Source organism: Montipora capricornis, chromosome 3, assembly GCF_036669925.1.
Source record: "Montipora capricornis isolate CH-2021 chromosome 3, ASM3666992v2, whole genome shotgun sequence".
In the NCBI taxonomy this organism is placed as follows: Eukaryota; Metazoa; Cnidaria; class Anthozoa; order Scleractinia; family Acroporidae; genus Montipora; species Montipora capricornis.
In genome coordinates this window covers 69841473-69868640 of record NC_090885.1, presented here as the reverse complement: position 1 = coordinate 69868640, position 27168 = coordinate 69841473, and the positions used below count along the sequence as shown (strand labels likewise).

Here is a 27168-nt window from a genome sequence, read left to right as displayed (position 1 = left end):
TACCATCTTGGAAGCAAAATCCTGCAGCTCTTTAGTGAAATCTTTTATTTCTAGAATTAAGAGGAAAATATCGTTGATTACAATTTGAAACATTGCAGTCATCATTCATGTAATTAGCAGCTGTGTTAAAGAAATTTAGTCCACCTGCACAATGGTTTCTGAAAAGAAAATCGAGGACTATAATAGCAGCATAAATTTTCGACCACGTCGCACATTGCGCATGAAATGCAATTATTGCACTTCGCTAGCGTTGCCGTCATCGAAGCTTAAAGTCCACTCTAAAAGTAAGGGAAAGCTATAAAACTGAGGTGAAAAAGAAATTTTGGCCTAGAGATCAACCAATCGCACGATATAGCAAACCAATGGCGCTGCGCCAATCAAGAAAGTGTTCACAGCAGGAACACAGTCCGAGCAAAGATGACGGATTGTCAAGTGAACAATGACAACAACGTCACCAGAGAAAAGGCTTGCCACTGTGCATGCGGCTCACTAAGTAATACGAGAACAATGCCTAATGGCGCTGTACTGATGCTTAACATGGACGTCACAATGGACGCAAGCATACAAAAAAAGCAATGTACAGCGCATGCGCATTTGCAAGCAAGTCTGAAACAAAAATTCATGCTTGAACGGGATTCGGAATCATGACCGTAAGATTTTCGAAACCAGGACCTTGATGGCTCAGTTGGCATTGAGAGCATGGGGAGCTGAGCAACTCCAGCCGGGGGCTTTGATTGTTTTCAAGCTTGCTGGCAATTGCAACTGCATATGTTGCCTATCTAAATGCGATGTTCTTTCAGTCTTTCATTCTATGTCCAGTTCCGCAAGTCAAATAGATGAAATTTCGGGTCGTGTCGTACCTCATTGAACGGGCTTCAGGATTGGCTGGCCAACAGAACAATAAAACGAACAAAGAGAACAATGGATTTAGCACAGAAAACAATAGGAAGTAGGACCCTATACAGCCAATGAAATATAGTGTTCAACAAGAGGCACGACCCTTCCCAGCCGGCCCGCCCTGGGGAATTTCACATATTCTACAAAGCCTTTCATTCCCCTCTCGACTTCTGTTATTGGATACTGATAACTTAAACTCGCGGTTGACCTACTCCCAGAAGACTTGATAACCGTCAATTGGTAGAGTAGTGCAGCACGCATCGCACGTGCGTCGCACGTGACAACCAGGCCTTAGACCTTCCTTTGCACCTGCCAACTGCAAAGCCACAGGGAAGTCCCATTTGCGAAACGACATCTAAAGGTTGCGCAAAGGGAAAATTATGTTCATTCTAATATAAAATGACCTTTGTTGCGAGTTGAACTTAAAACTCACCTTCGGTTCCAGTGAATGTGGCCTCGTAAACTTTAGCGGGTATTGAATTGAATGTGTCCCTTCCCTAAAAAGAGACGTGCTGCATGTGTCAGATCTAGTTTAGAGTGCGCTGCGCGGCATTTTAAGTGTGTATGTAGATATCATTGGTTTCGGCTTTGCACAATGGTTTTGTTGCTACAAGGTTGTTCAATTTGAATTGTGCTTGCAGTTTTTACTTCTTTAGCAGACTTTTACGCTTTTTTCAGCAAGAAGCGAACACTGATATTCATACACACAGTTTTCAGCGCTTTCTAGCCGTGAGTTTTAAACAGACATTTTGGTAAGGAATGGATCGCGTCGTAGTTTAACCGACACTCAAGATTTCCTGTTTGTCATGAACACAGTCCCCGGGTTTTCGACAGTTCTGTAAAGTAGCGGACCGTGTTTATTTCTGAAAGCACCGGACGTGACTTGTGGGAAGGCAAGGCACCTTACGAGCACCGAAGGCAGGGTACCTAGGGGGTTCTGGGGGCATGCCCCCCCCCCCTCCCTCCCTCTCCGAAACGCTGTTCCCAGGGTTTCTGGAACCCAGGAATTAGTTTTCCAGGAAAGGCGGGGTTCACTCAAATTCTCTTTAAAAAGTAAGCCAAAAAATAACAATAAAAAATAAAACCCCTCAAATATTGGCATCAAAGTACCGGACATGCAATGGAAAACAATCGGACGAAACGTCCGCCTTCTGGCCTCCAACGAAAACCCTGTTGTGCCCCGAAAACAACTAAATTCTCCACACCTCAGTTGCTTGTGCACCAAAGTCGTTTTTGGAGAGAATTGCTTCTATGTTTGATAACTCCTCGGCCGTATCTGGAACCTGGCAGGATAAAGAAGGCTCCCTTATCGTTACTGCATCTAAAGATCTAATACCTCTCATGAAAGTGAACTTTTTTGTGAAGATTACATGTCCCTTCGAAGTTCAAACTAATCAGTTCGGTTTCATCGATCAATCAATCAATCAATCAATCAATCAATCAATCGAGATGACATTTATAGCAAATTCTAACTCTAAACATACGTAACACACTCTAAGGATACAAACTACAACCTGCGATAAAATTATTTGACCGAGACAGCTCACAATTATACAGATTTGATACTTTTTGTTTTCGGATTATTTGAGCCAAATGACAGGGGAAATTAAAGTGCCCCTGTAATAAAAAAAAATCACCTCCTTTTTTTCTTCAGAATTTGAAAGTGTGTTTGCTTAACACCTGACTGGCAAAATTTTGAGCTTTGATTTTTATCCAAAAGCCGTTTACTTTGAGTGTAAGTTTTGGATTTCACGGTTCGCCATTACCCACGTTCAAAACTGACCGATTGGATCTCAGAGGGATGGATCCAGGGAAAAGTGACGTCAAAGGCTCACTAGCTTGAAATTTTAGCGTGTGAATGCAGCTTATAAAAGGTGCAGAACGCGAGTTTAAAAGTCTGAAAGCCCAAAACTCCCTTGCTGCATATTAATTCTGCAGCGTACACACCCATTGCATTCTTAAACTAGTGAGCAGTTTGCGGTCATTTCCTCCTCGGAGCAGCTCTTTCAAGAACTTAAAGTTAGTAATGGCGGACCATTAAATAGGAAACTTCCAGTTAAAATAAACAGGTGTCTTTTTCAAATCAGTGCTTAATACTTTGATTGCTTAGTGCTTGGTTAACATAGTTTTGAAGTCCAAAGAAAAATAAGAAGTGATTTTTTTGGTCACAGGGGCACTTTAAGGGAGGTGTGATGCGTCCTAACAATTTTGTCGGAAGCTGTAGATGCCAAAGCCAAAGGGCATATGTGACAAGGTCACACTAAAATAAGATGTGCTGCAAATTCACAGTAAAGTTTATGCCAAGAATCAGAATTGGAATCAGAAAAACTGCTTGCGGTTAGCATGTTTGAGCTTCTTCGATCGTAGCGCAATACTGTTTGTATTGCAACTCGAAACTGTGAAAATTCGTCTTATTAGGTAAGTGGTACGACACACGGCATTGAAGGTTGCTATACTGAAAGCCGTGTGCATGAAGGCACTAAAGTCACATGAAACTGGATGTTGAAACGAAACTGAAACGCCGAATGCAAAATGTGTTAAAGTTATATCAGTTTTCAAACTTACTCTCAAATCAAGGGGTTACGTTTATGCAAACGTTGGCCGTGTAGCACTTATAGTTCAACAGAGTTAACTAAGAGAGGGTGATGTGAAGTGCTATTTTCTACCCATGTAAACCATGTGAGAGTTAGCCCTATTAATGGAAATGGGCCCACACAAGGACAGAGAAAAACTCTGACCAGGGTGGGAATTGAACCCACGACCTTCGGGTTAGATCACTGCTGCTCTACCGACTGAGCTACAAAGTAATCTTCAATTCCCACAATCTGCTCCCGTCTGACCTTGTAGCTTATTTTTACCCCACCGGGAATACAAAATTTAAATAAGAAAAGAAAAACAAACTGAATTCTGGTAGTTGTAGTCAAATGACGCCATCATGAAAGTTGCCTGTGGTCTTCAGTTTTATTAGAATGACTGTAACTAAATCTATTACACAAAAACCGATGATAACAATTTTGTACGCATGTTTGCTAAAACTTGAACTTCCTTACGCTGGGCAACAATTGTCTACTTCCCAAACCCATAAGGCTTTGCGCCTTGGGTGACCGGTTTTGCCGCTTCATGAACAAATATTGGGGATGTAAACAACGGAATTTTAGTGATGTAAAGATTTTTCCAACTGAAGAAAACCTAAGCTTAGAGGCATTTGCAGAAAGCTTTTAATAGACATGGCGAAATCATTTGCAAAGAAAGGGTTTTGATCAATATGTTCGAAACCATATATATGCTAATGACTTGGTCGTGTTGACATCCTGTGTAGAATTCGGTTACCTGATTGAAGTCTGCCTCGGCTTGTAAATCATCCCAGGCGGGTATTTTGTCACACGCTCCGGCCTCCACTGACGGTGGGTCATTATTACAATCGTCTTTTGCTTTTGTCAAGTTGTTCCGTGCCTCGTCCAAGCCAGCACGAAGTTTCTGACCAAGGCTTCTGAGACTTAGCACTGTATCTGAGACATCTTTCAAAGAGTCTCTCAGGTCTGTAAGCTCTGTTAGAAAGGAGGAACAATAGGCCTTTTGCAACAAACGATCACATGGTACAAAATCCGCCATGCTGGAGGGCAAGGTCATTAGTATTCCCCCACTGGGATATTAAAACAAAGGCAAGTCAAGCTTGACTGGTTCAGGTCTCTCTGTTTTAATGTCCCAGTGGGGGAATAATAATGAGTTTGCTCTCCAGCGCAAAAGGCATATTAGCCCACAAAAGCACAGAAGTTAAAAATAGGTCCGCAACGCGTGTGTACATCTTCTAAAGTCGTTTTCTCGTCCGAGTCTTCATTTGGGAGCATTGCACTATGGTTCATGACCAGGAGCCTAAAACTACAATAACAGGTATATGAAACGGCATTTTCACAGATCAAGCTATTTTTAGGCGAGCTCTTATATGAGATTTGGCTTGCAAGAGTTATAATCAATTTATAACTCAATTTAAACATAGCTCGCTCCTTAAAAACGCCGTTCCTAGTCATGGTCTCCTTGTGTCATTTCCATGATAACATTTTAACCGACTATATTAAGTTCTATTAAAATAAATTTATCGACACTAACTTATTCCCATTTCCCTGACATCATTGAGAAGTGTGTCGACACTCTGTTGAGATTGTTGTATGAGCGGCGTCGATATGTTGACAGGTAAATCTGAAAGTAATAATAACCAAACCTAAATTTCAGTACCAGCAATGAGATCAACCAATATACCTTTTTTTTCTCCCTACATTAATGCTTGAAGAAAAAAGAGTGCAATGTAGCTTACCAAACGGCGTGCCACAACCTTCAGCAACGAATCAACTCAGTGCAAGCCCACCATTTTAAACATAACCGCGTCAGATTAAGTCAAAACTAAAAGTGCCTTTCCAGGTTTAATCGGGACAACTGTCTGACCTTCTGAAAAAGTAGCTAAGTATATCCCACGAACTGGAAATACTTTTCTAAAGAAGTTATGGACTACTCTGTGTTAGCATCTGTGCGAACAAGAAAGGAGAAATTCGCGCTAAGAAATTCAGACGCGCGAGAACGTCGACGGTGCCGCTCCAATTCTCTCGCGTCCAAATTCCCTAGCGCCAATTTTCTGGCTCTTCCCATATGAACACGTACAACGTAGACTAGTGGAGGTTGCGGGATCAGTGGGTCGTTTCAGACAATAAATAGTAACTTACATGACAGTTCTTGCAATATCAGCCCGCTGGTAAAATTCATATTTTCCCCGGTAACTTCAGAGAGTTCCTAACAAGAAAAGCAATGAAACACTCATTAATAAAGTGTCATGCAGTTAAATGCTGTAAAATATTTCTTGATAATTACACGAACATAGACGTACTAGGGCTTCATCATGCGTTCCTCCCCCACGAACGTCTGCTCACACAACAAACCACTTCCTTTCGTGGATTCCGGACCAATCAGAGACCGTTTTCCAGTTTTGGATAAACAGGTGCTTCGTATGGCATTCTTTCGCCGCATGTGATTGGCTATCTACAACACAATTAGTCAATGCTCATTGGTTTATTTAAATAGAGGGCAAACGGCTAGTGAATGGAAGTGGTTTTTCGTTTCAGCAGACAATCGTGAGGGAGGAACTCGTGACGAATCCCTAAGGACGTCTGCTTGGACCGGCTATCTCCAGTCACATTAAGAAATTCAAGGGAAATCAGCAGTTTAAGCGTCAAATATATTTCGTGCGGGGACATTGATTGAAGACACCCTAACAAAGAAAGGGAAGCCGGAGCGCTTGGACATAAAACTTTTGAGAACAGGCCAAGAGCGACAATCAACCAAACTTAACCCTCAAATGTCGACAGGTGCTCCCTCCTCCAAGGTAGCGAAAACGTTTCGAACTTCCGCCTGTACTTGCACTAAGTTAACCCTGAACTCAAAGTTATGCTTATTAAAAAACCGTATGAAGAGCGGTACCTTGAGAGTGTTCTCCTCGTAAATCGCAATGTCCACAATTGAGCTCATAAACATGGAATTCAACTCAGGAATTGCGGTCTCCGTTTTATCATTGACAAGGCTGATTGAAAAGGCAGCGACCCTGCAAAATTTACATTGTGAAAGTATGTAAGTCTTCTTTATCACTCTCACTATTATGCAGCACTTAATGGTGCAACTTCTAGTCCAGCGTTCAGTCCAAAATGCACGTAATTAATGGACGTCCAATTTTGATGTCTAACACGAAGTGTCCCTTTAGGTATAAGCAAATGCTACCAATTTCTAGCAATGAGGAAAGTGTAAAAGTTAGCTATATATTATCTTTTGGCGAGGCTAAACGCAGGTTTTTATCTACAGGGGCTACTACGTGACGATTGATGTCTGTATTTGCTAATGCTAAAAGGAGGCTGTCTGGACAAGTGGTTCGGGCCCTTGTCTTGAGATCCGGGGATCCAGGGTTCAAGAACCGCCCTGACCACTCGTTGAATTTGTTTCTGGTAGTCCCTGGTTCAACTTCCCAGCTGCATTTGTAAATAGCCAACTCAGGTTTGCCTCCGGCCAGTCGGGATTCTCAACAATTGTTGTTGTTGTCCTGTTCCGTCGTTCCGTTAATTGTGTTTTCATTGGCCCTGAAAAGCCCCTATGGGGAGAGGGTCAATTAAGTATGTATTGTATTGTATTTCCAGACGAGAGTGATGTTTAACTTGGAGAGAAGAAGCAATAGGGACACTCCGTGATGCCTGCCAAAATTGTCGTGGATCTAATTACGTGAATTTTTGGACATATCTGAAATTTGGTAGAGTCCGCTAAGATAAGCCGAAGTAACGCCGTCTTTTTTGCCATTAAATTCAGGAACGAACCGAGGGAAATTTATCAATTGCCCCACGGTGATACCCAGGGAATTGAGCACTACCCAATTTACAAGAACCAGCTCAAAGCAAACATCTTAACCGTAAGCCCTCAAATTTATTCAGATCATTAGGATCCGTCAGCTGAGTATGAGCTTTCCAATTGACAAGGTGTTTTTTCAATGATTATAGATACTTAGGCCTTTCTAAGGTCATTGTAAAATTCCTAAGATAACTCTTAAGATAACTCTAGAGCAAAGTATGAGGAAGTGAGTTTACTCACATGATGAACGCTGAGCAAACTGATATCGCAGCTGTAAATAGTCTCCTCTTTTTCTTCGGATTCGTTTCCAGGTCCTCCTCGATCAGCTCACCGCCACACTTTCCCTTGCACCGGAAACAGCCAAATATGATACCAACCAGCGGTATCACAAAAGCGCATATTAGCGATATGGAAGTAAGAACTGTGATAGGTACATTTTCCGTGATTACCTGAAATAAAAGAAGAAGGACAAACCCATCGGCCGTAAAAGCTTTCAGTCGTTCCCTAGTGCCTGGCTTATTCAGCAGTTGGATTATAAATTTTTACCTGTGTTCCCGACTTTTCGCTTGTTAGGGAGCTTAAGCAAGGGAGAAGACGACGTCTTAGAGAACAGATATGTTCAGAAATGCAATCAATGGCAAAAATGGCAGATTTAGCGAAATTTCGCTAAGAGGGTGAAATCCTTCATAGACCGATTAGGCTAATTCAATGTTGTACCCAATTCAAATCCTTTAGGAAAAAAAAGTTTTGTATACTTTATTTACAAAGTACAAATCACGTTCCAGAAAGGGTGTGAACAGCAAAAAACACCTACGCAACAGTACGTGCAGGATATGACTAATATCCCGCATGACGCAGAGAATTGTAATTTTGGGCCTCACGGATTTAACGTTAAAACCGAGTTCGCCCCAAGATTAATATTGTCAGCGTCATGTCCACTCTTGCTCTTCACTCTCACCAATACAACGCCCCCCCCCCCCCCCCCTTTACTCCACAGAGACAAAACTTGAAATCATAGTGATATGCCTTACCTCATTTATTATGTATCCAACAGAATTATTTCCTTTCCTGTTATAATTTCGTATAGCATCCTTGATGGCATCTGTTTTGAATACATGCAAACTTTATCAAATTGGCTAACGCCAGATAGCTCTAGATCAGAAAGCTAAGCTTAACTTGAAGACGTCAGTCTTTGAGAACACCGACATCTGGACGAAAAACTCTTTGAGGTTGATTCGTAATCAGCTGCGATTTTTTTTTCGATCTGGATTAGCCAAAACTGGAATGACTTAATGAAGGAACGGATGAAAGCTCTCTCTATCCTTACTACTGGTACCTTTTTGCTTTTAAGAACGTTAGCAGCAAACACGTAAGCCTTTCTATCCACTCTTTATCTACCATTTTAAATCGGGATAGACGTTGCACCAAATCAGTATAATTTTGAAATGTAAGGATCACTCTACAGTAATTAACAACTCTTCCATGGGCACAAGTTAGTTTACAGTATGAGATGGAAGCGCGTGATGATAGCACAGAGTTGGCTACAACCAATCTCATATCAATGAAGCGCAAATGCAATAATTTCTTTTTCTTCAAATTAGGTGCGTAGGTAGGTAACACTTTAATTCAGTGAGATACCTATATCCCTTATGGCCCTATAGAATTTAGACCAGACTACGACATCCTGCATCAGTTCCGTGCCCAGCTCTTATCGAATAGTGCGTTTGGATCTTTAACGTCCGACAGAGTTTATTTAGCTAGCTAGTTACAGTAAAAATAAACCTTGTTGTTGTTGTTGCTGTAGGGTTTTGAGACGGGGCATACGGTTTATAGTCCTTATCCGAGAAGACTAGAGAGTCTAGACAGGGCGGGTAAAGGTTGCATACCCGCCCTGGTGTAACCCATGATTTGCGGATGTAATTACAAAGGCAACCCTTTCTCCTCAGTCATTTATAGACCTGTAAGAAATCCACACATCTGTGGGCTTCACAATGTTTATTTTCTTCCGTCTGAGGACTGTAACTTCACAATCTCGTATCAATCTCGATCTATAAAGGTAAACAACCTTTTATCTAAACACTCCTCCTTACTCTCCCTTTTGACAATCAACATCTCGCCCATTCTCTCTCTCGCACATGACTAATCTGTCAATCAACTTGAAGCTAAACACGTGACCAGAGACGTAACGCGTAACGCAATGCGTAACGCCAACAACGGATTCCCGACACTCTGAGTGTTGTTCCGGCCGGAGTCGAACGCACGACCCTCCTACACTGTAGTCTGCCATGCTCAACCATCTGAGCCACTGGCCGTCTAATTTCAGCCATTTACCTGTTTCAAATTACTAAGCAACCGGCACAATCAGTTTCTATATAAGGTCATACGGTATACGAGCCGATAACCAAGATTGAGCGATCATATCCAAGCGTTAGCAACGCAATGTCCAGGATCTTTTTTTACAATTAATACGGAGTACATTACTGAGAAATGAAAGTTAGAAAGATAATAGCAGTTAGACAACACCTAAGGTAGCTGCGAGCAAACTTGAAAAATCCAGGCCCGAGTAGCTCGAAGCATGGATAGCGCTAACCAGAGTTAAATGCCAGGCAAACCTATAGGTTTTGATACTTTTGTACCTCAGTTAAGAAAACGATTTGCGCTAACCAGGCTTCGAGCAACTGGCCCCAGGCTTCGATCCCACGAGTCCCATGACCATGTGATTTCGTTGCAATTGCTTTACCAATGGAAATATCAAGCCGGCTGGGAGCTGGGGACTATTGCGACTTCAAGTTCTACTAGAATATCAGCCAGACTAAAACAAAAGATAAAGCGATACATGTACAGAAGTCTGAAGTGTTTCCCGTTCCTCAGTTCATTTTCTAAGAAGACGGAGAGCGTTTCCCGTTCCTCAGCTCATTTCCTACGAAGACAGAGAGCGTGAACCTCGTTCTTGACGGGTTGCATGAAGTGAAAACAGCTCTCAGCTGGCTTGATAACTCCGTTAGTAAGCGGCAAGTAAGGATGGCCCTGTGGTAATATTTCTGCCTTCCACCTCTGCGGACCTGGGATCGCATCTCATCTTCGTATGACGGCTGAGGTTAAGTAGCTCTCAATCTTACTCCGAGACTTTTTCTCCAGGCACTCTGGTTTTCCTCCCTGAGCAAAATCGACTCCCAGCTTATTCCATCTGGCTGTGATGCTGTGCTGCTGTGCTTCCGAGGTCGTGCATGGGTCGTGTTCAGAGCCCGAGCGCCTAGCCGACCGTCTGCCAGCCGCCTTCGGCCCGACCTCGATGAGCTACGCCCTTAAATAACAATTCCGTCTCTGACTGTAAGACAGGGCGATTAGGAAGCCAGATATTTAGATATTCTTTATGAAACCAACAAGGCCGTCATTGCGTCATTATGAAGCACCCACGGAAAATTGTTCATAAACGAAAACATAACCTTTTTGCTAGGGAATAGTTACAGGTTAACGCACTCGGCGAGTGCATTATCGGGATTTACCTGTACGAGTTCACTAACAATGAACGAGAAATTTCAATACCGCACGAGGCCGCCGAGTGCGGTATTGAAAATTTCGAGTTCATTGTTGGTGAACGAGTGCAGGTAAATTCCGATAATTCACGAGCAACGAGTGCGTTAACATTTTTATTATTCAAATTGAATACACTGCACAAAGAAACACTACACTGAAACAACTATATACTAGGTAAACCAGACAACTAGCGTGAATGAAAAATTTAAAATTCGCAACCTTTCCTTTCAAAACAGATATTCCCCAAGCAGTTGCTTTCTTGGTGTTTTTAGGAACTGCATCATCAATGAGGGAATCGATGTCTGCTTCGGACAAATCGTCAAACTTCGAGTCGCCCGAAGCCATGGTGTTAAGACAGTGGTGTATTGAATTTACACCACGGCTATTACACCACGATAATGACGTCAAGGCGGTTGTTTCGTCATAACTCAGTGTCACGTGGCACAAATCAACCAATCAGAAAATCAGAATTCGTACAGTGTATGAAATTTGAATAATAAACTCATTTAAACAATCTTGGTCAATAAATCAGAGCATTTAGACTCCAATATTGAACAACGTTGAGCCAAAATTTTTCATCGATTGTTGGACCTGATTTCGGTTTTGTCGGACGCAGCCATGTTGCAACTTTTAGCGGCCTTTGCAATTCATTCTTTGAGTTTTCTCAGTTTTCGCATTAACTTTCCAATAATGATAACAAATAAACAACCAAATTATAGTCGCAGTTACTCCTGATTCCAGTCCAAGTGTGCTAGAGCTAGTGTAGTTTTAGCCGAGCGGGTGAAGTTATGTGTTCTAGCGTTTAACCTAGGCTTAGTTAGCATTCTCCCGCGTGACCTTTTTGCTATAGTGATTTAGATAGTTCTTACGAGCCAGCGCTGTACAGCGGTCTTTTGTATTTCCATGTGCTCTTGTCTGTGCTCTTATCAATATAATCAGTTCTTGTTCATTTTGTGTGTGCATTTCCTCTTGTGTCTTAAAATGGCAAAGTTATCAATCAGTTTTAATTAGCTGGAAAAAGCCAGGAAAACAAAATATGACCTTGCTGTTCAGTGTATTGGACAGTCAGAACTGGTCTTAAAATAAGAATGATAAACATTCATCGTCGCGAGATATCAGTCATGAAGCGACAAATTGCCTGTTTTTTTTTTTTTTTGTTTAAATGGTTGCTTTAAAGAAAGTTCTCTCTTATACAAAGGAGCTCTTTTCCAAGACCTGTGAAAAACAAGCGGGTACCAAAAGAGAACAAAGTTAAACCAGCGTCGAATTTCACCAAAACACAGTTTATCTACCAGTCAAAGAGGATATTAATACCCTTTACTTCTGATCTTTTACATGGTTTCACTTCCTTAACAAGTTTGAACAAATTAGTTTGTAGTGTGAAACTCAGGACGAAGTTGATGTGCGGTCAAGTTGTTCAATACCCTAAAAACAAACATCTGATTTGTAATTACACGCCTACTGTTAGCTTTATCTCTTTTCGCGGCTGAAAGCTGCTTTCAAAGTTTGTATGCACTTAATAATTGAAAAGGAACAACAAATTTAAACGCCAGAAAATTAAGACTTCAAATAAATTGTTGAAGTCCAGCATTAACCCCAATTGTAATCTACGCTGGTTATATAAATGTTTCGAACTTACGGAAGGCAATGTGACTCAGACGCAGGCGCGAAAAAAATGAACAAGGAAGACTCATTTGTTAAAATGAGAAAGAAACAAATAAAAAATACCATTTTAAAGAGGCATTAAAGCGAGTCCTCCTATGCGCTTTAAGAGACTTTCAGACGAGTTTATAAGTAGCTCTCTGAAAGGAATGGCCTTGTTACAAACTTGATAGACAGAGTGCGTCGAAATTCAACAGTATGTTGCACAGTTCACTGAATCCGTCACGATCTTTAACTCTGCGTTGCACAAGTCAATGAACTGAAGTGTGCTTATCTCCTTATCAAAAAGTAAGCATAGTTACCTCAAATAACTTAAAGAAGGAAAATGAGTCATTTCTTACAGCCGAGAAGGACAACGGGAAAAAGACATGCAGCGCCTTTCGGAAAAAAAACATTGGGACAAAGCTTACCATAAGGTGGAGAATAATTCACCGATAAAACCACAGCTTCAGCAATGGTGTCGTAACTGGCCAGAAACCAGTCATTCTTGCTTTTCTTCAAGGTATAGTTACTTCCTTGGCGGAGTGTAGAAAAAGTAATGTTATCGCCATTAAGTACGCCTTTGCCATCTACGGTAATGAAGCTGGTGATATAAGTCAATGCTACAATTGACACCAAAATTTTCTCCTTCATCTCCTTCATAAAGGAGGCCATATTCCCGCGTCCTTAGTAATTCATTTCTGCTGGGTATTCCTTTTAACAAATTTAAGTATGAAGTAAAATTCGTGGTAAAGGAAAAATTAGTAATAGGCGCATTGTAGCGCAAATCAAAACAAAATGTTTTCATTTTACGATTTGCGCTCCCCGCACGTCGACAAGCAATCGTGACGTCACGATTCCATTCAGGCTGCGCGCGCGGGGCATCTTGGTTCATTCCTCTAAGTTGCCTAGGTGATAGGACTGTTGTCACCACGTCGATTTATTAAAGAAGATATGCCGAGGATCCGAAAAGGAAATTGTTAAACATAGATCGATGCTAAAAGAGAGATAATGGAGAAATTTTAATGTAGCTTTAAAAGTTACTATTCAAACACCCAACGTTTCGACTTTCCTGTTTAGCGTCTCCCTATAAACCAGATAGCAATTGTCAACCTGTCCCAAGTTGCTCGAAGCATGGTTAGCGCCAACCAGAGTTAGATACCATGGAAACCGCTCTAGGTTTTGATACCTCTTAACCAACGGTTAGCGCTAGCCAGGCTTCGAGCAACCGGCCCTTGGTTGCAATGTGAACCTTAACTCTCACCTTCAGAGAATGAGATTTTAAAACACACATTAAACGGTAATCAGGTTGAATCCCACCCAAGCCCGGATTCTTTTGAGACTTTCTTTGCAATTAAATTAAACTGTTTGTGGCAGCAAGGACCAAGGGAACAAAAAAGAACCTCCGGATTCTGGTGAAGGCGGATCAAATCCGCAGCGTGTAATTATTTTAACAAGCGAGAAGTCAGTCAAACGAGTGATCGAAGAGTGAAGGAATAATATCTGTTGGATTTACCAGTATTTCAAAAGACACTGCCGTTCTTCATGCGGCTCGGTAAACATCCACCACTAGCTACCCACACTTCAGTGAATAACTGTTAAATGTAAACATATAAATTAAATAAAATCTCTCCCACGGCGAATATCGATTCTAAGAAGGTATGCGTAAAAATAAAATTGCTCCCTATTCAAGCCAGCTTCACGTCGAGAGAGCCTGGATACGAGGTTACTTAAATTAACGTAGTTGTATTTAAATATCACTGAACACCTCCAAGAAAGCCTAAAGACTTTAAAATGTCAAATCATAATTTTGCCTGATCAATTAAAATAGGCTTTATTCGCATATTGAAAGCATCAATAAACATATATTGGGTTTCCATGTAAGTGCTGTCAAATAAATAAAACATTGACAACATTATTCTCTGTGTTCTTAGAAACATCAAGGCAAACTCCTTCTAACCATGTTACAGTACAGAGTTCTACTTAATCAAAGCACAGATCTTTTTATGCAACTGGTAAGTTTTCCGTTTTATCTTTATAGTAGTATCTTTTTTGTTTGTTTGTTTTAGTATCGCTCTTATATAGGATTCCACGAAGGTTTAACGCTTGTTCTATATTGTCGTTAAGTTTTCTCTTCCATTTAAATAACCTTCAACCGCAAACTGGACGAACTTTAGGTATCGACTGAAAGGTATATTAGTCGCTTTTTAGGTAAAGAACACCATTCATCTGAATTAAATAGTATGAACTATGTTTTACAGCCTGAAATAGCGCTGAAGACAAAAAAATTATTTTAAGATAAAAGTACGTACGCTAGTGATAGAAAACCACGAATTTGAACGTAATGCTCTAGTTTAAGCAAATTGTATGGTGAAAAGTTCCTGCTGGCGCGAAAAAACATGCTCGCCTGAAATATGTTCGAAGCTTTTTAAAGTAATAATATGTCGTGTTATGTTAATCGCAGAAAGCCTGTTGAAAATGTTTTTTTTTAACTGCAGTTAACCAATAATCAACCGATTTGCGACACCAATAATCAATTTGTACGTGCAAACTAAACTCGAAGAAAATTACCCTAAATCCAATATTAGCGGAGAGAAACTAAAACAATTTCGTAGGAAACTAATAAAAGAAAATCCAGGATTGAAACGACTTACAAGGACCTGCAACCATGCGATTGCACTGCACTACTCTTCCATCGTAGTCTCGTCATCACTCATTCACCCTTGTAAGTGATATATAGTACGAACTCACAATTGACATGTTCCCAGATAACTCGATATCGCAGTTGTCGGGGAGACGGCCTTGTTCAAGCCTGGGATTTGTTTTTCCTATTTTCTATCTGTCTTTCTGAAAATGCGCTGATCTTCAAAGTATTATGCACCGGCCAGACATCATTCAAAAATTTGTCACCCTGACTCACCAATTCAAATTTATTCTCGAGTAGTTTTTGTTGCAATTAATTGGCAACCCAAGTATTCTCAAATTTTAATTTATGCGAATTACGCGATCAGTTTTTTCCCTTTGGATATTTACCGAAACGCGAAGCTGCGTGGTAACTATTGATCAAGAAGTACACACGAGTTTTGATATACTGAATGGGAAGCTTGATTAATTAAAAAGGAATGTTTAACTAGACATTTGATGATAGCTTCTAAAAACATGGGTCCTCAAAAACCTATGAAAATGATTAACTTTTAATTATTTATAGCAATGTGGCTTAGAACATCTCATTTTAAAGGTTTTAAAAAAGGCTTTTCACTTTTAAAAAAATTCAGCGTAAAAACCAAGGACTTTTTAGAAAGATAACCGTACGTACAAGAATTCGCAAAAATATTGTTCTGCCAGGTACAAAAAGTTAGTTAGCAATATTTCCGCCAAATTTGGCTAAAAAAGAAGAATCCGAGAATTTTTTTGGAATTTTGTTAACTATATGTGTCAACACCTATTATTTCTCCATGACGACAAATAAAGGCGATTTTGTTATGCGTAATTAATTACGCTTCTGACTTTGATGGACATAAAAATATAAATAGATCGTTCAAAACCTTTTTCAACCAACCTTTCCGAATTCTTAAGTCCTTACATACGAACTACATAAAGCCGAGCTCTAAACTTGAACCCGCGATATTGTCACGTGATACTGCTCACATTGGCATGCATGGAGGAGTGGACAGTACGTACGGACGTATGCGAGATGACGTCATAGTAGCACTTTTAGCCCTGTAAAACGCGATTCAACTATATGAATTCGCTCAACACAAATGACTGAATGTATTACCATTGCTATTGTTATTTCTATTACTACAATTATTTAATTGATTAAAAAGACAAACGCAACTAGATTCATTTTGACAACGTTTCGACATCGTCCGATGTCATCGTCAGGCAATGAATTTTAATCGGATGAAGCATAACTTATAGTACAAGAACAATAGAGCAATAGAACAATATATACAATAGTACGCTAACAAAAAATGTGAAATCTAAGTAAATAGTTTTGCCCTGACAGAGTCTGACCGTACATTAAGTGATGGTTTCAATTCTTTGATGTGGAACATCTCATGAATTAAGCAATCAAATTTCGATGCGCATTTCTTTAAGACACTAAAACTCGCCGCTGGGGGTGCTGTTGTTTGGCCATGATCTGCTAGGCGATACGTCCCGATAGCTGAGTATCTATGTTCCTCAATTCGTTGATGCAAGTGACGAGCTGTATAGCCAACATAGCTCGCATCACACGAACCACATTGAAATTTGTAGACGACTAGTTGTTGACTGACTAAAGATGGTTTGGGCTCACGGAATTTAAGGACATCCTCGAGCTTGCGGCTGACAAAAACTGGCTGTAGATCGATATCCAGTTTCTTATTTAGCTGAGTAAGTTGGCGCTTCACAATATCGGCTGGTTTTTGGTCAATAAATGGCAAGACGATTCTAATGGTGTTTTTATTATTATTGCTGGTAGATTGTTATTCGACATCTGATGTATTGATAAAGTTACGGATGGTTGCCTCAATCAATTCAGACGGGTATCGTAGCTTGTGAAAAATTGATCTTATGTTTTCACATTCTTTTTCAAACAGCTCGATCGTTGAGGACAGACTGTACGCCCGGTGAAGCATTGTCTTGAGTAGAGATTTCTTGTATTTGTTGTCCACATGACTCTGGTAGTGCAACAAGAGGCCTTTGTTGGTAGTTTTTCTGTATACGCTTGTGGTAATCTTACTTCTTTGTTTCATCAAAAGCATGCCAAGGAAGGGTAGTGTGTTGTTTACCGCTAGCTCCATTGTAAATTGAATAGATGGATGACAGTTATTTATCGTAATTAGGAACTGTTCTGCTTCAGCTACATCTCTTATGACAACCAAGGTATCGTCTACGTATCGTCTGTAGAATGACGGGAGTTTGTCTTGTTGTTCTAGCATCTCCTCCACATGACACAGGAATACATTAGCTAATAGAGGCCCTAACGGGGAGCCCATAGCATCTGCGTCAGTTTGTAGGTATAGATTGTCATTAAACTGAAAAAGCTGGTCTTTGGTGGCGATTTTTAGCAGTTCAAGAAGATCTTGTTTAGAGATGGTCAGATCATATGTCGCACAGAACCAGTTGTCCTTAAAGGCTTTTTCCACAAGCAGGTCTAACGTGTAGTCAAGCGGTACATTCATTAGTCAGCCAACAACTAGTCGTCTACAAATTTCAATGTGGCTCGTGTGATGCGAGCTATGTTGGCTATACAGCTCGTCACTTGCATCAACGAATTGAGGAACATAGATACTCAGCTATCGGGAGGCATCGCCTAGCAGATCATGGCCAAACAACAGCACCCCCAGCGGCGAGTTTTAGTGTCTTAAAGAAATGCGCATCGAAATTTGATTGCTTAATTCATGAGATGTTCTACATCAAAGAATTGAAACCATCACTTAATGTACAGTCAGACTCTGTCAGGGCAAAACTATTTACTTAGATTTCACATTTTTTGTTAGCGTACTATTGTATATATTGTTCTATTGTTCTATTGTTCTTGTACTATAAGTTACGCTTCATCCGATTAAAATTCATTGCCTGACGATGACATCGGACGATGTCGAAACGTTGTCAAAATGAATCTAGTTGCGTTTGTCTTTTTAATCAATTTTATCACAAGATCTAGACTTATTACAATTATTTAATTAATTTTATTATTATTTCTATCACTGTACGTTAAACTTATCTCCGGTTGCTTGTCAGAGTGTGATTTTAACCTGGTAACATAAGTACGGCTTGGAAATCCCGCGCATTAATCATTGGGCTGCGCTACCTACACAGAAAACTCGTATTAGACAAACTTGGATGAACATGTGTTCACTAATATCTTTCGTCATCGATATCGACACCATCGTTATTATCGTCATTATCATTATCATTATTATTATTATTATTATTATTAATATTATTATTGTTATTTCCACCTTCACAGGCTGATCTTTGCCGCTATACTGAGAAAACGGGTCATAAAATATGACCAAGAGTTCCACACGATCAAGCACCTTTCTCAGAATCCTTACTGTTCCTAATAGTCCAGTCTTTTGTAGGAATGCTGCTCGGAGTGTAATGCTCAGTTTCCCAACACAATCGCCTAACTTTCTTGTTACTCCACCTAGGGCGGCAACAATTATGGGTATTACCTGAGCACTTTTCAAATTCCACATTGTTGTTATTACAATTACTATTATTATTATTATTATTATTATTATTATTATTATTATTATGGCAGTTTATTAACATCTGTATGCACTATTTACAATGACATCATAGGGCGCAAAGCGTAGCCTATGAGTCTAGGAGGTACAAAGAAACTACATCGACTTTAAGAAATAGGAAAAAAAATATATATATATATATATATATATAATAAAAACTTTAAAAAATAAATAATAATAATAATAATAATAATAATAATAAACAAATAAAAATCCTATAATATTACACTGATATTAGAATTCCTATAATATTTCTACAATTACATTCAATTCATTCATAGTTCATTAATTCAAAACTTTAAATGTCCTGGCAATGTTCAATGAGCTGGAAATGATGCTCCTCTGCATCTTCTTTAGAACCTTTGATGCTTTATCCCCAACCATACCAAAGATGTCTCTCTCGACTTCCTCACCCCAACCTCCCAACACATCAATGATGGCATTAGTCTGTTCAATCTTGTAGTCTGGATACCTTTGTTTTAACTCCCACCGTAGGGGATCATACTTTGCCTTTTTCTATTCATCCTTCTTTTCTCTATTTACGATCCATGGGCAGTTCATTTCTATCAGCAAGACCTTCTTCTTTACATGATCGACAATCCGGGCATCTACTCTATTTGCTTTCACTTCGTGGTGTTCTGCATATACAGAGATGTCCCAATATGCCTCTGCCTGGCTCGATTCATAGTGTGCCGGGCTTAGGTAGCGATGGAGAGTACCACGGTGGAACATCTTCGAGTAACTTTAGGTCATGCAACACCTCCGAATAGAATAGAACTTTCAGAGCAGCGTTATGCCTCTCTAGATATTTATTTTGAGCAAGTGCTGAGCAGCCCGCTAACACATATGCCATTGTCTCCGGTGCTCTATTGCATAATCTGCACGTCACATTACCTTCTGGGGTAACACGAGTCTTGTGTTTCGAGTAGATCTTGGTGGGCAAGAGCTGTTCATACAACTCAAACATTCCCGCTACTGTATGCATTGGAAAATCTGGCCACTCATTAAGCCAAGCAAAGCAACTCTTAACTTTTAGTTCTTGATCCTCATATCTTGCACTCAGTAGCTTTCCTTGCCATTTTTCAATGATCTCTCATAGTGTCCATCAACTTGTATTATTATTATTATTATTATTATTGTTGTTGTTGTTGTTGTTATTATTATTATAATTATTATTATTATTATTAGTAGTAGTAGTAGTAGTAGTAGTAGTAGTAGTAATAGTTGTTGTTGTTGTTGTTGTTGTTGTAGTTGTAGTAGTAATGTTTATTTTTATCATAATTATCCGTTTGGAAGACGCTTAAAATGGACGAAATACGTCTCGAGTACCCATCATTAAACCAGATGGACTTTATGAACGAAGTATAAATGTTTACAAAAGTCTTTCCACGAGACGAATAAAGGATGCCAATAATTTTGTCCACAAGGATTACGACTCTCCGTTGTAGAACCGGGCAATGTCATTTATCATCAAAGTTTTCCTTCAAAAACGACAAAATTGATGATCAACTTTTGTTAACTATATTATTCTGGTTGCATCAAGTTTTATTGCAAGGACAAGCGGCCATGACGATTTCGTTCTCCAAGCTTCCCGATCTTCAGTGAAACTGTGAAAGCCCTGATTTCTTCAAGACTCAAACAAAAGTTCGGCAATGCATTTGCTGTACGATTTCGAGTCTTTTTCGTGACTCCGATGGTATAGGGTAAATCTGGACACAAGATCCTTTGCCGGTCTCTCGAAGCAGCACTACTTGGCCAACTGAGAAACTCATGATCACCGGCTCGGTGGGCTTTGTCAAATGACGAGACGATGGTCAAAGCCCTGTCTCCTCATTTTAATTCGTTGCACTACCCTAGCTCGTTTTATATCTAAAATTTCGTGCATACGGGAAAGCTAGATGTAAAAATTATCATTTTGTATTGATGATGAGGCATTTGAACTGAAGAACCCATGATTTTGCCTGATTCGCTTGATTTACAACACGAAGAAATTAACGATAACTTAGTGTACAAAATAAATTGACTCCCGGCGCAAATTTCCGTTTCGTAAATGTTCTTTACGATTTGGACGACACTTACGTCGTTTGCAAATGAGGAAAAAAAATACTTTATCGAGGACTAGATTAGCAGCGTATGTCACTTAGAATTTTGAAAAAACTTAGAAAAACAGCTTTTGGAAAAAAAATAGAAAAATAAGGGCCCGTACGGTCCCCGTACGCACTAAGCTGACAAAATTTCTTTGACTCAACCAAAAAGCTCAACAAAAATTGTCTCCGCCAAATTTCAGTTCAATTTGGTAATCGTGGCCGCACTTAAAAACTTTTTCTTTGGATAATCCCGTGTAAATTGTAAAATATCCATAATTTTCATGCCTGACAAAAATTTGTCCTGCTGCGCCTTTGAAGTTTGGTACATTTAGTGGGAGAAAAAATTCACGGCGCGCACTTCAGTATAACGGAAATGAAGACAGATTTTTTCGCAAAATAAACAAAAATTTGCCCAGTGCGTACGGACCCTAACTTTGAAAAAGTGTATGAACGATATTGAATTTGGTTCAATGGCTGTAGAGCCAATGTCGATCAAACTCACTACACTCCCGAGACATCACTCCAAACATCGCAAGCTAACGCTAACAGTTGATTACAAGGCCTGGCATGGACCGTCAAAATTGGAAACGACCGTTTACGAAATGGAAATTAGCGACTCCGACACTCAAGCGAACTCCTAAAATATCCTCTGGTAGTTCCAGCTTGAATGTTCAATACCTTTCATAGGAACTGATACCCGTGTGAAATTGGCAAGGCATTCTCCTGTTTGTGCCTGAAATATTGGCCCATTTTTTTTGTCAAGGATTAATAACTATATCCCTATCCAAAGGATAGTGATTTATGCGGTGGATAATGTTATCCACAATTTCAACAACGGGCGCCAGAAATTTTGTACGTTTCTTGGCAATCGATAACAGTTTCTAACAGTAGTCAGGGCAAGTCTGGACGTTTCATTCATGAGTTGCAGGCCCTCTTTTCAGTCACTTTCCTCTTTCTTTATCTGCGATGTCTACTCCATAATTTTATGATAGTTCACTTGCTATAAGAAAGGCTTCGTTTAAACATGAACACTTTTTCGGAAAATCCTATAGTTCCGAAACATATGTAGTGAAACAGCTGCCTCCCGCAACATAATCACATTTTTTTTTACTTCGTGTCTTGTGCCATGTATATGCACTTCGAATTCATCCGGATTTGTTTTCGTACCGGATAATTCCTTAATCGTGACGTATGTTGTGCTCACGTTCCCAAGGACATTTCAAGTTATTTTTTTTTAGTTCAGTATGAGCATCCAGACTTTCAGAACAAAAAAGTGAGTTCCCCAGTGTGTTTTTAATCAGTTTGACTTTTTCTTAAGGACGGTGCTTACTATTGTTATTGCGCATACGTTCTGCGCATCTCTGAGATACTTGGATTTCCCATCGCCCATGCTTACTAATACAGGGACATTTTTGCGTGGTTTAAAACTATCCGGAGAAAGTAGATCTTAGTAAGTACTCTTGGTATCGAAAAAGAATATTGGGGGTAACCATGCATTTTTGAGAGATAATTAAGCTTTAATTTGAGAAAGAACGCCATACATTGCTTTGTATTTTAAAGCTTTTTACAAATATCATTCATGAATTATCTTTGAAAAATGCGTGGTTACCCCCAATTTTCTTTTTGGATTTCAATAACACTTGTTAAGATCTACATTTCCTGCATAATCACACACCGGGGCAAAAATACCTTTAATTAGCAGGCACCGTCCTTAAAAAGAAAGGATCTTTACTGAGTCATTTTCAGCAGCATTGAGGAGTTTTTATATTGAGTAAATTCACATTTTTAGTTCAACCACTACACTTCCTTACTTCTAATTCTGGACTGGTGAAAGAGAGATAACTTTAAATATAGCTATTACAGTGAATGATGTAATGATTAATGCTTGAAGTTCGTTGGGACGTGTCAAAAAATTCGCACTGATTCAAGCAAGTGCAAAACGGCGTTGAGGAACAAACTGGGCAGCAAGCAATTGACTGAAAAGATAAAAAAAGGGCACCAATGGTCAAAGAGCGATTGAAACCGGAATAAACAAGCTGCATCTTGAAAATCACTGTTTTCGTTGGGCCTTGTCATGTCGACGTAATCCTTTGTTTCGTGATTCAAGTGTTCTCTGTGACCGCAAAAATGGGTGCATTGTCTCCTGTTCCGCAGTTGTTTTGAAGTCATTGTCGAAAGCTTGTTTTGAGTGATTTAGCAAGCTGCACAATGTACTAATAGCAATAGCAGTAGGAGGTTGGGAAAAATTCAATAACATCAATTATCGATTTTATTCTACCAGCTTATTTCGGTTATTTTGGTGGGCTCGATATCCGCCGCTCACTCGAGTTCGAGTTGAGCGCTGGCTCATTTCCCGAAACAGCGGCTGGTAATCGAGCCATTTTTTTTGGATGATTTGCAAGAAACTTGGACAAGAAAGTGGCAATATTCCATTTCGTAAATTGTGACCAAAGTTCGAGCAACTGGGGCTTGATAGATTACGAAGGCTCACTGCCCAGAGAAAAAAAAAAAAACCCAAATCACAATAACGTACGTTGCGAAAAAATTAAGGCGAAAACACGAGGAAGCTGAAAATATAAGCCGTGGTATGCAACTATGTATGCGGAGGAGGTTGTACCTCGTAGCCTCTCCTCGCCGGAGGCATCTGTCAGTTCCGTTGTTAATTTTGTGGTACGTTCTTAGTGAAATGTTGAAAAAAAAAAAAGAAAAAGAAAAAGTGAAATGAACTGAACATAGCCATAAACTGATGCTACGCATTCAAAAAACATTACGCCTGGTCTTTCTTTGAATCAAATTGGTGACCTCGTTTTATAAGACTGACCTCACCACTCTTTGTAATCCAAAGATTAACTTTATGTTGTGATGTATGTCAAAAAGTTGTAGGTTATGTAGAGTTTTTAATAACTTGTGTTGTAATTTATGTGCAAATCTTTCCTCAGCGTAAATCGGTACCTAGTGGTATGTAAATCTAAACCCAAAAAAAATCCTCTCGGAATGCGGCAACAGAGAGATACGACAACATGGGGATAGGAAACGAAAACGAAGGTGTACGAGGTTCCAAGCCCGTTTTATTTGTAAGGGCAAAGGCAGTTGAGTGTAACCAATCGCCCGACGCCATTTTATATCCTCATGAACGTTTTTTCGTCTTTTCGTTTTCCCTGCGCGATGTATTGCACTTTCCAGTTCCCCGACATTTGCGACTTCTCTTCATTTCCCGTTAAGATTTTTGCGAGCTGGCTTACCGCGCGTTATCGGACTTTGTCGCCGGTATAAACCTTGAAGATATAAACCACGCACAACAGGCTTGGATAAGAACGACTTCAGGAATGTTCGCTAAAACCTCCGGCTACATGTAACTCTGCCTCCTAGATAAACTTGCTCAAAATCGTGAATTTGTTTAAGGAAACCTGGCCGAAGGAAATAAATTTTTTTGCGGAAGAAAAAAGAAACAACGTCTCTTTGGAAACCAAACAAATTTGCTTCGTGCGTGACGTACAAGATATGCCATTGACACTTTAGAGAATTTAAACTTGATCTGAAAATTTATAAAGTTCTGTCTTGGTATTGCGGCCGTTATTTCTCTTTATATGAGCTGTAATTCTCTTCATCTCTAATATTCTGTATGTCACGGTTTTTTAACAATTTGTTTTCTCAGACTTATGAAGATACGCATGAATAGCTGAAAGCCGCAGGACTGAAGGAGCTTAATCACCTGCGACGTGCGGTCCTAGCCACAGTATTCTGTCATTTATTTTTTGGTGGAGATAGTCGAACAAGCAGCGTTATTTTGCTTTGGATTGCGTTGGACTACGTTGAAAAGATTCACATAGGAATAAATCAGAGCTAAGAGGAACGTTTGGGGAACTGTATCTCTATCTAACTACAACATCGTCAAAGCGTGTGCCGTGTCACTTGAGGGACAATATCCTAAAATCATGGCTCCCGTACCGGTCCTTTCTTTCCTTCTTCTAGTTCTAATCTGTTTTGCAAGTTATGTGAGCTGCGAGGGGCCGACTTTGAACGGTACAACAATTGACTGGAAGGATAACTTTGACGACAAAGGGGACGAAGGATCTGGTCTCAGTACTGAATACGACGCAAAAGGTCTTCAACCCTGGTATAACTTCGTCAACGGTTTCATTTCAATTGTGCTCAGCAAGGAACCTTACGGTACGTTTACGTAAGTTTTGCAGCTTTTAATTTATAAATTGAGACATACAGTTTGATGACCATAGGATAGCGATTGGAGTTAACTGCAACAGAGTAGGAGGATAGTTGGTCATTATTCTACGTTTCTTGAAGACATGTTGTAGTACCTCTTTTTGTAATGAACGTGACCTAACTTGTTCAATTTTTCCGAGCGTAAGGGATGATGATAGACGGCTTTGCGTCACAGTCGTCGCTTCATTGCCATTTTACGTACAGCGAGAAAGAAGCTTTAAAGGTCGTGTTCATCCTCAACGCGCATAAGAGCTCGATGAAAGTTTGGCAAGATAGGTTTGACGATCAAGAGATTGAAAGGCATCACGTACATTTGGCGCAAATGCAATCGCCGCCGTAAACGTATTAACGGGAGACAAGTTTAGGTATCAATAAGTTTTGCAAAACGTACATTAAATGTATTTTACATCGTAACCCAAGCGATCTTTCTTTTTTAAAAGCCAGAAAAAAAATTCGGCCGAACGTTCCATGACCAATTTCAAGTATATACATCCTTTCAAGTATTGGCTACACATACTTGTTCCCTTTGCTCTTTTTGGAATGAGAAACTTGAAAGCAATCATAGGCTGAACTATTTGATTTCATTTCTACATGCGTATTTCTACTTTTGGCCTAAAGTACTTGGTAGAATAATACTTCTCGTTCGACTATTTAGAAAGACACATTGGCTGGATTGTGGCCGTTGGATCCGCATAAGTATCCCCCGCATTTAATTTTCTGCTTTGGCACTGGTTCGAATACATAGTTTATCAAACTGAGTATGTTCTTACAGATCAAGTCGGTAACACGTTTGCTTAAGGTGATGACAGTTCTTAATTTCCTTTCATTTTCTTTCGGCGTATCGCTGTTGTTGACAGTAGGAATTATTTCGACTCGTTTGGTCATTCTTGCAATTCAATAGTGCCTGCATGCTGCAGAACTTTCGTCAGATAATTTCTTGCTGTAGGAACGGAGAACGTAACTTAATCAAGGATAAGATCTGTTTAGTTTTGACTCACTTTTTCGAGCAATGCACAAAATATTTTTTTAAATCTCTTTGTTATTCATACTAATTTGATAGGCGAAGACCTCATGCATAAATAATTTTGCACAAAATACCGTTGTTTAACTTGCATATGCCGACCAACCAAAGCCAAAAACTGCTACAGAGGGAACATCGTTTTCTTAGTTAAATTTGGGAATAGTAAGTTCCAGTTGTAAGCGGTGGAAAACATGCAATAGATTGTGGTTAGCTAAGAAAACAAACACCGGTAATGTGATTCATCATTGGCAAAGTAGCGATGGAATAAACAATAGGCTGGGTGGCTGCATAAATGTATTAAGTGGCATTTATGCTGTTTTTCATAACTGCTCATGCTCATGGCCTAGAACTAATATTGAACTTAAAAGCGTTGCAAAATGTAAAAGATCACTACTACATTTCGTCTATAACTCGCACTTCAAATGTATATATATTTCTTTCATTCACTTCAATAAGTTGCCCTGGACTTTTTTCCACTGAGTTGAGCTTCATTTTCTAGAAAATTATAGCAAAAAGGAAACAAAAGGCACATTTTTGTTTCTTGAAACTTCAGGGAAAAAATGGGCCAGCAGGGTTCTCTATGAAGTGAACGATGTGATGCACATTAATCCGTTTGGTTTGAATCATCAAAAGTTAATTGTTTGAGCACCACTGTTTTTGTTTCCTTAAGTACTTTGTAAGTAGCTAGCGCTAGCTTTGACTTTCAAACCTGAACTAGCCTTTTGTGCTGAAGGGGGGTGGCACTTAATTACAGAAAGATAATGGTTGCTAAGGAAGCTTTTTGGAAGAGCTCTACAACAAGGTCTTTGAAGTACTTAACTAATGGAAATCTGACATCACTACAATCAGAAGGTGCATTTGCAACTAGTCCCAGTTCTCTGTTGTGCATTTCGGTGAAAAACATGTAAAAACTCCCAGGAAATGAAAGGATGAGGTGGTGTTTTTTCACCTGATGGGGAAAGTCCCATTATTTTCTGTAAACTGTAACATGAAATTTCTATTTCAACTAAAAAATGGAACTGATATTTGAAAAGTGTATTAGAGGAGGGCTTTATGAAATCATAATTTTTTTTTTGGAAATTTTTACAATCCATGGTACAGATTTTGTGTTAGAAAAATTACGTTTGATCATACTGTTGTCTTAAAA

The 27168-nt window shown here is 39.6% G+C and overlaps 3 protein-coding genes across 7 annotated transcripts in view; 1 reads left to right on the top strand and 2 right to left on the bottom strand.

The window, feature by feature from the left end:
- The window catches only part of LOC138041034 (prominin-1-like), a 30058-nt gene extending 16849 nt beyond the window's left edge, over positions 1 to 13209 (bottom strand). The window contains exons 1-10 of the mRNA XM_068886804.1: positions 12882 to 13209; positions 8304 to 8374; positions 7513 to 7721; positions 6364 to 6484; positions 5613 to 5679; positions 5005 to 5094; positions 4228 to 4445; positions 2103 to 2180; positions 1331 to 1394; positions 1 to 50 (exon numbers count right to left, since the gene is read on the bottom strand). The exon at positions 1 to 50 is cut by the window's left edge and continues 27 nt beyond it. Coding sequence (XP_068742905.1) covers positions 1 to 50; positions 1331 to 1394; positions 2103 to 2180; positions 4228 to 4445; positions 5005 to 5094; positions 5613 to 5679; positions 6364 to 6484; positions 7513 to 7721; positions 8304 to 8374; positions 12882 to 13125 — 1212 coding nt within the window. The 5' untranslated portion in view covers positions 13126 to 13209. The remainder of the gene's footprint in view (positions 51 to 1330; positions 1395 to 2102; positions 2181 to 4227; positions 4446 to 5004; positions 5095 to 5612; positions 5680 to 6363; positions 6485 to 7512; positions 7722 to 8303; positions 8375 to 12881) is intronic.
- A 1128-nt stretch (positions 13210 to 14337) lies between these two features.
- Positions 14338 to 27168, top strand: part of LOC138041029 (prominin-1-A-like) — a 67149-nt gene continuing 54318 nt past the window's right edge. For 2 of the 5 annotated variants that reach the window (XM_068886799.1, XM_068886795.1), the window contains exons 1-2: positions 14338 to 14465; positions 24435 to 24949. In XM_068886799.1, the coding sequence (XP_068742900.1) occupies positions 24715 to 24949 (235 nt within the window). In that variant the 5' untranslated portion in view covers positions 14338 to 14465; positions 24435 to 24714. The other 3 variants (XM_068886797.1, XM_068886796.1, XM_068886798.1) reach the window with 3 other exon arrangements.
- Positions 16920 to 17618, bottom strand: LOC138040770 (uncharacterized). Its single transcript, XM_068886442.1, has one exon. The coding sequence runs from the start codon at positions 17616 to 17618 to the stop codon at positions 16920 to 16922; it is 699 nt and encodes a 232-aa protein (XP_068742543.1).